This window comes from Falco naumanni, chromosome 2 (assembly GCF_017639655.2).
Source record: "Falco naumanni isolate bFalNau1 chromosome 2, bFalNau1.pat, whole genome shotgun sequence".
Classification (NCBI taxonomy): domain Eukaryota; kingdom Metazoa; phylum Chordata; class Aves; order Falconiformes; family Falconidae; genus Falco; species Falco naumanni.
In genome coordinates, this window is record NC_054055.1 from 71,425,046 (window position 1) to 71,438,244 (window position 13,199).

The window sequence follows — 13,199 nt, forward strand, 5'->3', positions numbered from 1 at the left end:
TTTATAGAAACTAGCTGTGTTTCTGCTGTGTGTGTGTATATATATCTATACATAAAAATCTTGCATTTTTCTATGCAGTTACAGTATGGACTTTAACAAGTATTTGAGTTATTAATGCTAGACTAGGTAACTGAAGTTTGGCATGGCAACTGGAAATTCAAACGTTTGTCTTTCATATGCTGACTAAAAACAATTTTCTGTATTTTTAATATTTAAAAGGTTTAAGAAAAGAAAAAATGTTTCATTTGAAGATGGATATATTAGAATTATTTTTAGGTAGTCACTAGGTCACTGATTTGCAACTGTTACACACAGCAGAAAAAGTTATGTCTTAAACTCTGTTGCAGGAATGTGTGTGAACAATCCATGTCTGCATGGACTGTGACTTAGTGATATATCAAGGTCCATATGGACTTGTGAGTCTCCCTTGTGTGGAACACACTGTAGCATGTGTTTTAAATTGTGAATGCCTTATCTGCTTATTAGAACTTCTGTCCAGCACTAGACATAGCACTTATGAAGAAAACACGTGTGAAAAGTTTGTGACAGATGATTTCTACTGACATGTTCTTGTAGTATTCAGAACCTGCTTTTGGAAGAAACCCACTGTTGTCCTTTTTGAAAAAGAGTGCATCATGGCATTATGCTGGATCTTATACAAATAAATCTTTAAAAATATGAATGGTGGGTTTTAAGATCAAAGGGTAAGCACTTTTATCAAACAAGATTAGTGGTTCTGTAGAAATGCTTGAGAGGGATTTATTCTCTGTGTGTATAATACTTTAATGATAACCTGCATTACAAATGCATCAGGAAAAGTATGAACTGTTCCTTTCTTTCCAGCATTTCAAAGGCAGCTGTTCCTCCAGAATCCTCATGAGCTACCAGAATCTGGGTTGATTTATGGACTGTAAATTTTCTTTTGAAAATTGATAAATAGTGTGTCAAATTATTAGATTAGTGAGTATAACAAAGACTAGGGTTTTCAGTCACATTTATGAGTTCGGAAACTCTTTTCCTGGAATGTATGTGTACAACCAGGTAAATAGGTTGAATAATTTGCCAGTTCTGACAAGTTAGATGATACAGACTTTTCTAGAATGTCACGATTTGTATTTTAACCAACAAGTAATTTTTAGAATCTGTGCATCTTTAAGAACCAGGTGATTGATAGGATTGATAGTGCTTCAAGTTTAGTCTCTGATGCAAAAAAAGCAGTACTAGTCAGGAAAACAGCATGTTCATTGCTGCCTGTGTTTGGGGCATCCATGCTTTAAATGCAGAGTTTAGGAGATGTGTTTTTGAAAGAAGAGTGTGTGTTCAGTACACTGTTTTCCAGAAGCTTTCCTTGCTAGTATTTTAATCTATATTATTACTATAATATAACAATAATAAGTTCTTCCTACATGAATGCTCAGTAATCATTTTGTCATTAAGAGCATGAGAGGTTGCAAGAAAATCCAACAGTTAGATTAGAGCTGTCTGTTAAAGTGCAGATATGAGACAGATATTATTCCCCTCTGTTTACAAAAAGAATTTGTTTCTTCTCCCATTAGACCTAAGACATAGTTACATTTGTGGTATGTTCCTATATTACTCAAATGTCTTATACACTGAAATTGATTTTTAAGTACAGCTACCTCCAGTGTTTATTTTACTGGGTTCTTTTAAAATGTAGATCCAAACTGTTAAGTATTCTGTTTGTTTTTTGTGCTTGTTTTTTCCAGACTGATCTTGATTATGTTAACACTGTTGTTGCAAGCCTGGAAAAAGAGTAAGTTGTAATTTTAAGGGGGGATTTCTTAACTTATTGGTGGTTTGCTTTTTCTTTTTCCCCTAAATCAGATTGTGATAAGTTATAAAAAGTGTTCTGGAAATACGAGATTGTGCGTTTTTGTTTCTTGAGAGTTTGGACTTTCAAACAAAAAAGTAATAGATGACAGATTAAGGGGCAGTGATTCAGTCAGTTAAATTGTAAAACAATAAATGGGAGTACTATAGAAAAAAATCACTAGGTTCTGAAAAAAAGCCAAAGTAAGTGTTTAGACTCTAATTAGCCTCTTGCCCAACAATCAGAATTCTATCTGCTTTGAAAAAGATGCTAAGGAGAACAATACTTTTTTTTATACTACTTTTATTTTACATGCCTTGTTTGAATAAGTCATTGTTGTAACCAGACACAGTAACAGTACAGACACAAAGCAAGCAGAAGGTCTACAGAATCTCGTGTGACTTTTTCTATTGACAGGTTTTCTACAGAGATCAATTCTGGCTTGGTGGAAGTAATAGCCCCTCCTGCAACTTACTATCCTGACTTAACAAACTTGAAAGAGACTTTTGGAGACTCAAAAGAGAGAGTGAGGTTAGTTTATTTCCTCAGATCTTTTCCCATCTTCTCCCACACCCACACTCTGTTTATGAAATGGCAAGTGGGATGTGAATTCTTGAAATGTTTTCTTACTGTAGTTCTTGAAAGTATGGAGACGCTAAAAGTGCTCTGTGAATCCATCTCATTCCTATCTGTGTGCTGTTCTGTGCATTATCAGAGCCTAATGCTATGCTTGGTTGAATTCATTTAATGTTAAATTTTGGGAGAACTGAGACTTGATACTCTTTTTTCTTTGTTTACTGTTTTTTCTTCCTAAAATACAGTGTAAAACCCAGTAATGCCTACTGAATTACCATTTAAAATGCACGTGTTTTTAGTGAATGTCAGGTAGTTTTCACAAAATCAGATTCAAGTTAAACCAGTTTTATATCTGTATTAAAGCATAAGGTGAAGGCTTTGTTCCTTTTTTTCAGACAGAGGATATCTTGAGGGAGCAATGCCAAAAGCAGCTGTCCTAACATTTCACTAATATGCATCATTCTTCGTAGTGTGATTCACTTTGCATTCCCAGGCTGTATTGAAATAACTTTTTTTCATGATCCTTAAGCTTTTAATTTAATTTCAGATGGAGAACAAAACAGAACTTGGATTATTGTTTTCTTATGATGTATGCCCAGAAAAAGGGGGTTTATTACATTCAGGTAAATATCTTTTCTTTGTTTTGAGGAAAGTTTTCAAATGAGTCTCTAGAAATTAGGCTGTTGTACACATCGGAAGGACCTGGAGGTTGTAGTATATGAGGAAGTGATTTGTGGAGGACACTGCTTCTGAAGTAGAAAATAATTTGTCCTACGTGACTTATTTTATCTTAAGATGCTTAGTGAAAAATGTGAAGGAATGCAGACAGCTTAACTACTGTTTTTTCCTTGTCCCCCAAATGAGTCACCTAGGCAAAAACCATCAGCATAGTTTTGATTGAATATTGAATTAAAATCCATTTTTACTTTCTTTTGAAGGCAGGTGCAGTGTCATTTTAATACGACTGTGTGTATAGATATATTTTCAATGTGTTGCTAGCCTTGTTCTCTTTTCTTTTTTAAAGAGGTTTTTAAGAACTGAGTTAAACAATTCATTAATTTAGCTCAGAATTATTCCTGTTGTGTCTTGCTGCTTTGAAGTAGAAGCCTTACCTACAGGTATCGCAGATTTAGTGAGTAACTGCACTTATGATCCTTATTTATAGATTTTTGGACTGTGTCCTTTGGGTATAAAGCCCCACTCGGGTTTTAACAAAACTATGACAGCTCTCTGACATCTGTTGGAGACTCCATTCTCCTGGAAGCTGCACAGCCAGTGACATGAGATAGTCCTTTTGAAACTAGGCAGCCGCACAAATATTGGTGTCAGCACAAGGGGGAGTCCATGAATGCACTGGGAGAAAGGACAGGAGGAGCAGGATCCTTAGAACAGCGGCCTGCACTTGGTATGAATTAAAGGGATTGTAGCACCCCATCTTGGTGGTTCTGCTGCCCGACTAGGTGATTGGTTTGGACTATGCACCTGTCCTTCTGTTGGACAGCTAAAGCCAGGTGAAATTAATTCCACCTCTGTAGACAACATGTCTCTAAATTTCTCCTCTGAGACAAGAAGCTCTTTTAATGCTGTTAGGTGTGTCAGTAAAGACAGTCACATTTGCATACAAATAATACAAATATTCTGCTTGTTCTACTGATGATGTCATTTAGTCTAACAGTATTTCATGGATGATTACTCTCTGAAGAGAGAAGCTAGAAAAGCAATGAAGTAATAAACTGAGATACATTTGTAGATTCTTATTACAGAAAGATTCTGTGTTAATTCTCCTCAAATAGACAGACTGTGACCCCTACAATAGTTATTCTTGGCTATAGTGTCTGGATTTTATAGCAGCGCTTGTGTTAGAAATACATGGCTATGGCAAGATACTACAAATCAGTATTTCCTAGTTGTACTTTTTCCTATTGTAAAAGGTGGTGCTTTTTTTTTATTATTTATGTTGATATCACTGCTACCTTCCTCTAGCTTGAAGATGACATCGTTGTCAAGCAGAATTATTTCAGCACAATAAAAAATTTTGCACTTCAGCTCGCTTCTGAAGATTGGATGATTCTAGAATTTTCTCAGCTGGGTTTCATTGGTAAGAAAATGCTCACTTTAGTAGTTCGAAAGAGCACATTCATCCCAGACGCTGTGAATTAATAGCGATCTGACTTCAAAGCTATCTTCTTTGTACTGGCAATAGACCAAGAAGTAGGAATTCATTAGCTCTTCTAGGAACTCTGGTTTAACTTGTGGAGTGGTGGTTTTTTTCCCCTGTTGTTTCATACACTTTTATGACTGAGGCAAACTCAAACTGTTGGAAAAGAGGGCATTTTTATAACCAAAAGTTAATTAATTTATAAAAATACTAACAGTCAAACTGAAAGGAATGACTTTTTTTTAATTTAGCTGCCATTAAAACAAAAATGTCATTAAACCACAAAACTGACTGAAGTAAAAGATAAAAGCATGAAAACTAACTCTACCTAAAACGTTATTGGTGTTTGTGCCAAAACTTCCAAGAATCAGCAGACACAAGTTTCTCTTCATTGCAAAACCTGTTCTGTATCCACCATTTTACTCCGTCAAGAAGTTATGACAGTCCGATCCTTCTTAGGTGTAGTTAGAATCTCTGCTGTCTGCAGTGAACAACAGTGAGAGAAGCTAATGCAGCATCTTGGGCTGTTGTGGATTGACTGTCAGGGTGCTGTTGAATTTACTTTATGGTTCTTTGCTCTTAGACTGATGTGTTTTTATTGAGAGGAGCTAAACAGAAGAGCAATGAAAGAGAAATTTTGAAGGGATTTTACAAATCAGAAGGTTATTTCAATAATGCAGTGATGTGTCATGATCTGTTTAAAAGTGCTAAGCCAGAGATATGCGAGGAAAAAAATCAAAAGCTAAGTCAGACTGTGTGTAGTCAACACAAATGATTCCAATGCAAAGATTGTAAGCTGAGCTCAGAACAGGAACAAAATCCTACATGTAACATCATGTGCAGTCCTGAGTTATGTCATGCTCTTGGAAATCCTTGTTCTCTTGTTTTTACTTTGGATCTACTTTCCGGAGAAAGGCTTCATTTGTAGTTCAATGACTCATGATGGTAGCACAGAGAATGTTGGCATTGTGTGAATGGCAAATACTATCCTGTTTCCAGCTCAGCCTCTCAGGTGTGCTGCTGAGGCATTAGTTTGAGTCTCAGAGATTGACCGAGTAGAAGAGACAACGCTAGTTACCTCCTAAACATACTATGTTAGGGTACAAAATGGTACTTGGTACATTTGCCTGTCAGTCTACCCTACAGAAACAATGGAGAGGAGGTGAGGAAATCGTCAGAGGGAGGTCTCTGTATCTAGCTGGTCCACCACATAATGGATCTGCTTGGTTGCCTTGGGCTACCAACAGAGATGCGCTGTTACTGAAATAGTTACAGGACTGGTTTTGTGGCCTCAAGAGGTAGAAGGGAGAAACTGGAAATGGAGCTACCTATCATGGAGAAACAAGTGTTTATATAGTTTACTGGAGCTTTTGCCCTAAATGGACTTGCCTTTTCTGTTAGAGCCTCTTGCAGCTCTCTTGTGTTTCTGTGGCTGCAGAGACTGGTTGAATACCAGCATCTGATTAGACTTAGTTTCTACTTTTGAACAGTTTAAGCTCAACTAAGTCCATAATTTGAGTTTTAGCTCCAGTCCTGATTACACTTTAGATGTAAATTTGGTATGAAGTTCCTGGGCTATAGAAGTAATTTACATTCATTCAACAATTGCTTGATTTAGCAGCAGGGCGTACTTGCTTAAAAAATGCAGTTTTGTAAGACTGACATGTCAAAATGAGTGTAAAACCAACTTACAAGTTTAGGACATGCACTGTCTATCCCATGCAGGTGTATTTTGGGTCACTTACTGTGTATTTCACACCACTTTCTGTTCTCGGTGCTGCTATAGAGAGCAGTGTCTAAGGCAGAAGGGGTAGGTAGATAGTTGTTAATACCGAGGTTTGGCTTAATCACATGCTTAACTGTTTAAAAATATTTTAAAGTTGTTTTTCTATACTGTTTGTATACTGTTTTCAGTGTAGGCACTGACAATAGTTGTAGTTAAATTTAGTTGTTACCTCCTGCTGCTTGCATCCCTGTTCTTTATTCCTTGTATTTGCTTGCCTCCTTTTAATTAGATGATATCAGTAGAATTTCAGATGCATTTAGCTATAGCTGTACGTCTTAATGTTGCTTTTCTACCTAGAAAATTAAATTAGGTTTTTTCCTCCCAATTCAGCTACTTATCCTGCTTTTAAGTTTTGAGAGAAAAATTAGTATTCATGAAAGTGACTGAAACTTCTGGCTTTGAGACACATTGGTGTGCTATAACCATATATTGCATAGAAATTTTATGCAAGTAATGTAGATTTGCCTCATCTCTGCTATCCCTTTATGGATCTTGATGCAGACTGATACTATGGTAATTTGGTAATGTGGATAACTAGGCAGAAGAGCAAAAGTAGTTGTTTGTAACTGGGGATGAGTTTTATGTGTAGATGTCTTAAGAGAGAAAGTGGAGCGCTAAATTGCCTAGATGCTACCGATTTAGAAATAATCTCTAAAGAAGAGAGGTGTGGCTGATTTGCTGTAAGATATTGGAAGCCTTGATCAGCTTGCAAGTTCGCTAGGTAAAAATGTTTTTTGTCATAGTGTGTTTCTGAACTGAAAACCTAATTTATGCAAGTACTACCTGAGGAAGTGGCAAATGTAGCTGTTTAGGCTGACAGCAGGATTATAGAATTATGTCACCTCTGCCACAGAGCAGAAGTTGCTTCCTTTGTTTTTTTTTAATACTGAAAGCATAGTCTTAAGTGCTGTCAAGTATCTAATAAATAATGGGTGAGATGTATGCTGTTTCCCTAAGAAGCTTTGTGGAAGGAGCTGCATCTTTTGCTTTTCTGGATTCTGGTTTACACTGCAGTCCCTGACACAACATAGGAAAGTCCTACTAGCTTTTTATGAGAAATATTGATTTGTCTTCCAGTTGCCTGTGAGCTGAAGTGTTTTCCAGGGGTTCTGCATTACTCTACACTGTAGCTGTAATGCCAGCTGTTACAAACTTAGAGTGGAGCGGCCTGACATCAGCCTTTTGGTTGTCTTATACAGTTCCTCTGAATCATACTGTGCCCTGATGTTTTAAGGCCTGTTGTTCTAATTATTTTAAGTTGTTCTGATTACGGTTTTGCTGAAGCTGTCCACACAGTTGAAGTTTGGGGAAGAGTAGATCAAGTCAAATATTTGAGATTTAAATAACTTCTAAGAGGTTTAGCGCCAGTAATTTGCATGTCATTAACAAGGAAAGCACTGAAAGACTTCAACTATAGTTACAATATGTGCTTGCAGGTATAAAACTGCTGTTGGACTGGTTACATGGATGCTTACGTGGGAGAATGAAAATGAATGATTTAGATATTTGCAGTTCAGAGAACTGTAGAAAACAAAGTTTTTCATTTTGTGTGTCTTGTTCTTGCCAACAAAATACCAAGAGGATCACAACAGTTCACTAAGTGTAGCATTTAAATGGACTGAAAATCAGATAGAAGTCTTGGCAGGGCACAATAAATAGCAGAAAATGTTCCACAATATATATAGTCATTTGTTTTCAGTCCTGACTCTCACTTCTATCAATGTAGAGAGATAATATGGAGAAAGTCTTCTACATTTAATCTCTAGGGATTTATGGAGCAAGACTTTACCTTTGAGTCTTAATTCTTTGGGATTTTGAAGTTTCTTTCCAAGGGTTGTATGCACCCAGAATCTGAAAGCTCTGAAATGTTGTCAGCCGTCTCCTGGATTTGTGTCTGTTCTCATGCATTGTACCAAGTGCCTGAACACAGTGCAAAATGAGCCACTGCTTCAATCCTTTCACATTATCTTTGGTTTGAAGCAGTGTGTGTTGATGGCAGCTTTTGCTTAGGTCTCTGGCTTGATAATTTTGACTGTGAATAGGATGGGCAGTAGGCAATTTGTAGGCTGGATTTGGATGGCTTCTCAGTGGCTCCATGGATCACAACACTTTGGTCGCCTGCAGCAGCATGGGAGGCCACAGGACTGCAAGACCTTGGCAAATGCTGCTGCTTGTTCTTGGGCTTTTAGGGAAGCCAGGCTTTTGCTGCTACCCTTACTCAGGAGGGGCTGGGTAAGGGCTTGGCTGGCTTGGATTCAGAAGGGCTGGGGTGTCAGATCTGTGGAGTAGTTGTACTGGGCTGCTTCCCATCGCAAGGAGTAGCTGCTGGTAGTCAGGGGTCCAGAGTTCTGAACACCAGTTTCACCCGGGGCTCACTGCAGAGGATGGGTTTTGAGCTGGTGTAGGGAGGGTGTTGTGGGGTAGCAAAGGGGGACAGTGATCCATGGCAGTACTGGTGTTTTGTGCTGGTGGTGTCCTGAGGCAGAAACGACAGATGAGGGATGCTGTGTTATACCAAAGGGCAAGGAGCTGGGACAGAGCTCTGCCAGGCTGGATGTGGAAGGTGGTGACAGTGTTTCAGCAAGTAGTGTGTGGATGTCTGTCCTTGGTTACTGAAGGCTTATGAGGGCTTGTCTTAGGAGCAGGGTGTTGCCTGTTCCATCTTTTGCTCCAGTGATCATTACAAATTAAAGTCAGAAGGATTTCCCTGTGATGTTGAACCCTTCCACAGTGCTGGGCAGTGTAATGTAGAGAGGCCAGTTGGGTCTGAAGCTTAGTGCAGGTGATGCTTACCTAACATATTCTGACTAGTTGCAGTTGGATGTACCAGGGATGTTTTGTTTTGTTTTCCTGGTGTGTGCTAGGATGCCACCATGTTAACCAGATTATTCCTGGAGTCAGGGGTGGTTGACAGTTGTATGCCAGTCTAGGCCTAGACAAGTTTGCCATAAAAAAGGAAATAATTTGTTTGTTGATATCCTGTTTCTATTTTAGGTAAAATTAGGATAACCTAAATTAGGGAAAAGAGCAAATTCCTACTTTTAACCTTCAGTCTTGTTCTCTACTTATTTAATTGTAGGTAGAGATCCTGTACCTTAACATTCAGGGCTTATGTGATATGGTCTGTGAGTGTCTTTTCACCATAGATGACAAGTGAAGACTAATCCTTGTGATCTTCAGAAGATGAGCTAGTCAAAGGAAAATACGTGGTTCTGTTGCTCTGTCCTTGGGTAGAAGAACAAAAGGATTCCAGAGCAGCATGACTGTGTATCTCCTGGAAGAGGATGAGCTGTGTCTCTTCAGTCAGTCTGCTTCTGTTGAGACTGGAGGAATAATGTGGGGATGTTTTTGTCTTCCGAGTTGCATGGTATTGTGCATCACAGACATGAATGGAAAGGTCCACTTCCTATGGAAGCAGGTGTGATCTAGATATGATGGTTTCAGTCCCATAAACATCCCAGAAACATCATTCGTTCCATTTTTCAGTTTGTGTTTGATTAGGGTTTCTCATATTTTTCTCTTCTCTTGCCCTATGCTATTGAAAACAGTAGGCAGAGATGAATCACCAGAAAATTGGGAGCCCATTTAGCTGGAAGTGTGACAAGCTGAAAGAGCTGTTACTCTGCATGAATATTTTACACAACATTGTACAGATCATGTGATTGTTTCCTACCTATTTTTAAATATTTACTTCCACAAATAATGTTAAACAATATGACAATATAGTGTGTAAATAGTAACAATATACAAATAAAAAATCATAACATAATTCTTATGTCTTCAAAGAAGAAAGCTTAGGAGTTGTCCCTTGCTTAGTGGGAGCTTCAAATTTTCATTACAGAGTATTTTCAAGTGGAGATAGGTGTTTGAGGACCCCATTGCAACAAGCACATACAAGTAATGTTAATGTGTTTGCTTTATAAACAGCCAAATGAAAGGTTTCCGTAAGGGACAACTTTGATTTAGCAATGTCAGGTCAGTTAATGCCTTACCAGATTTACTGCCCCATGCCACTGTGTGAATGGTCTGCTTTATGAATGTAACATCATTCCAGCAGATGAAATAATTTGGACTTTTGTCAGATGCTTCTGTATTTATTGCACTGCAGCATGATGTAGCATCACCAAGACCCCTCCAAACTCAACTCAGAATTCCAAAATAAGTATTATTTCATTGACTATGTTTTTATCCAATTTCATACAAATCATAAGGCAATGAGATCACATCAGACCCATTCTCTGGAAAGGACAAGGTCCTTTAGGTGATCGATCCGTAAGCATGCATCTTCGTTTTGAGAAAAATAAAGGATCTTGCAATTCGAGATCCTGGCATTCTCAAAGTGAATCTCTGTAAGGGTCTGATACCTGGCAGTGTCAAAGAACACATAACAGGACCCTTGCAACGTTGATGCTTTCCCTTAAAAATATCCTTGTTGCTGATATGTGTAAGCTATCAACCTGGCATTCTGTATCTACTCTGTGATACTGTATAATGAGCCAGGCTCAGTCACCTGTTTCAGCAGAGAAATTTTCCATCCTTGTTACAACAGGGATTTGAAATCCCAGCTCCTTGGGGTTTTGTTAATGCTGCTTTGTGATAATCTTCTATGAATTACAGACATTGGTGAGCCTCAAAAGAAACAAAAGTAATTGAATGTCTGGCTCTGACTGACAGTCCACATATACATTCATAGTGGAAATGCATGTTCCCAATCACTTAAGACTAGATAACTTTTTACCTTTTGTGTAGTACTGGTTCAGGGTGATACTTTAGGTATATCCTTTCTTCTGTTTATATAAATGCGAACATCCTCCTTCATGTCTAAATAAGCTAGACTGCTTGCAGCATTTCTTCATTTTCACTCAGCCACATGCTCAAGTAGACTGCTACACTGCTGCTGGTTTTTAAGCTTCATATAAAACATTGTTCCCCACTTTTTTGTCATCCAAACTAGCCTATACAGCTCCTTAGTGGCCTTTCCAAAGAATTTTGTCCTTTTGTAGATGAGAACCTGTTGTGGTTTAACCTCAGCCAGCAACTAAGCACCACTCAGCCTCTCGCTCACTCCCCACCCCCCTCCCCAGTGGGTTGGAGAAGAAAATCAGAAGAGTAAAAGTGAGAAAACTCACAGGTTGAGAAAAAAACCAACATTTTAATGGGACAGAAAAGGAAAAAAATTCTAATGATAAAATAACCAGAATATACAAAGCAAGTGATGCACAATGCAGCTGCCCACCATGTGCCAACCAATGCCCAGCCAGTTCCTAAGCAGCGGTTGCCGGCCAGCTTTCCCCCCAGTTTATTTACTAAACTTGATGTCCTATGGTATGGAATATTCCTATGGTATGGAATATCCCTTTGGCCAGTTTAGGTTGGCTGTTCTGGCTGCATCCCCTCCCATCTTCTTGTGCCCTCCAGGCTACTTTCTGGCAGGGCATGAGAAGCTGAAAAGTCCTTGGCTTAGTATAAACACTACTAGCAACAACTAAAAACATCAGTGTGTTATCAACATTATTCTTAACCTAAATCCAAAACACAGCATTATACCAGCTACTAGGAAGAAAATTAACTCCATCCCAGCTGAAACCAGGACAGAACCAAGTCCCATTTTCTGATGAGTGTGGGAAGTGTTTTTGCCACCTCAGGGGGCAACCTGTTCTTAATGTCTTCTCCAGCTGTTCTTCCTAAAAGGAGGAGAAAGTACTAGGACCTCTACCACTTGTGGAACTTCCTATTTAAAAAGCATATGAAGGCCTCATAGATTACAAGTGGAAAAAAAAAAACATTTCACATGCCTCATTGCTGTATGTTTGTGTGTCATACAGAAGTCCCAAATGTAGACAGACAGAGCACTTACATTGTAGAAAAGCTTCTGTTGGACTCTGATCCATTAATGCACACGTACCCCCAAGAGCCCATGGCTGTCTTAAGTCAGCACTGCCCACATCTCAGCACCATCTGCAAAACTGAATCAGTTCGGCTGATGTTCTCTTCAGAGATTCATTGTCACGTAATGTCTTTCTCCCTTGCTTCCTCCATTGTAGCCTAGCAAAGTAGAGGTAGACTCGATCTGCGAACCTGATGTTTTCTGAATCTGTCCTCAAATCTGGAACTGTCTTTGGGATTTTAGTTGGCACTCAGCCCCTGGTACCAAGCACTTGTTGTCAGTCTGTCTTCAGGCTTGCACTGCCCATTCCCAGTTATGTGTTGCTTCTGGTAGCAGTGTCTTCATACAAGGCACCTTTCTTAAGTGCTGCGTTGAGTTTAACAACATATCCCAGTGTACTGGCTACCTTTCTCTTCAGACACCTGTACTGGCAGTGAAGTGTATTCCACAACCACATAAATAGTTGCTCTTGTTGATAGTAAATAGATTTTCTTTATCAACAGTAAGTTTCCATCTTTTGTCAAGGCCTTCTTTAAGCCGCACAGTTTGCAGGGTTCCCAAGAATCCTGTAGTGCAATGCCACCCAGAAGCCCATCTCTACTTGACCAAGAAGTATGCTGTCTTGGAAGCCCCAGAGTCATGGCAGCACTTGGTGAAGAAGTTGTGCAGTTTTTGTTTCTTGGAGGAGCTTAGACTTTCTACTCGGCAGCTGACTGCTTTGAGTGTGGTCAGTGTGAGTTTGCTGATGGCCTGTGCATTTCAGAAAAAACTCTGGCTGGTGCTGTGTGATGTCTCTTATTTTTAAGTTGCATTGTCTCTGGTGATGTTCTAGTAGCTTCCTTCTTTCCCTTTGATTTTCTACACAGAAGGATCTAGAGGTAGTGGTAGGTGTTCCATCTCTGCTTTTTGTACCTGTAAAAGCTGAAATCGTGTGACTGGACAGGTAACACTTGCAACAGTT

General features: G+C 38.9%; 1 protein-coding gene across 2 annotated transcripts in view; it reads left to right on the top strand.

Annotated features, from left to right (window-relative positions):
- The window catches only part of MGAT4A (alpha-1,3-mannosyl-glycoprotein 4-beta-N-acetylglucosaminyltransferase A), an 83,514-nt gene that overhangs the window by 48,172 nt on the left and 22,143 nt on the right, over nucleotides 1-13,199 (top strand). For both annotated transcript variants that reach the window (XM_040584766.1, XM_040584767.1), the window contains exons 6-9: nucleotides 1,728-1,774; nucleotides 2,249-2,362; nucleotides 2,955-3,030; nucleotides 4,391-4,505. In XM_040584766.1, coding sequence (XP_040440700.1) covers nucleotides 1,728-1,774; nucleotides 2,249-2,362; nucleotides 2,955-3,030; nucleotides 4,391-4,505 — 352 coding nt within the window. The remainder of the gene's footprint in view (nucleotides 1-1,727; nucleotides 1,775-2,248; nucleotides 2,363-2,954; nucleotides 3,031-4,390; nucleotides 4,506-13,199) is intronic.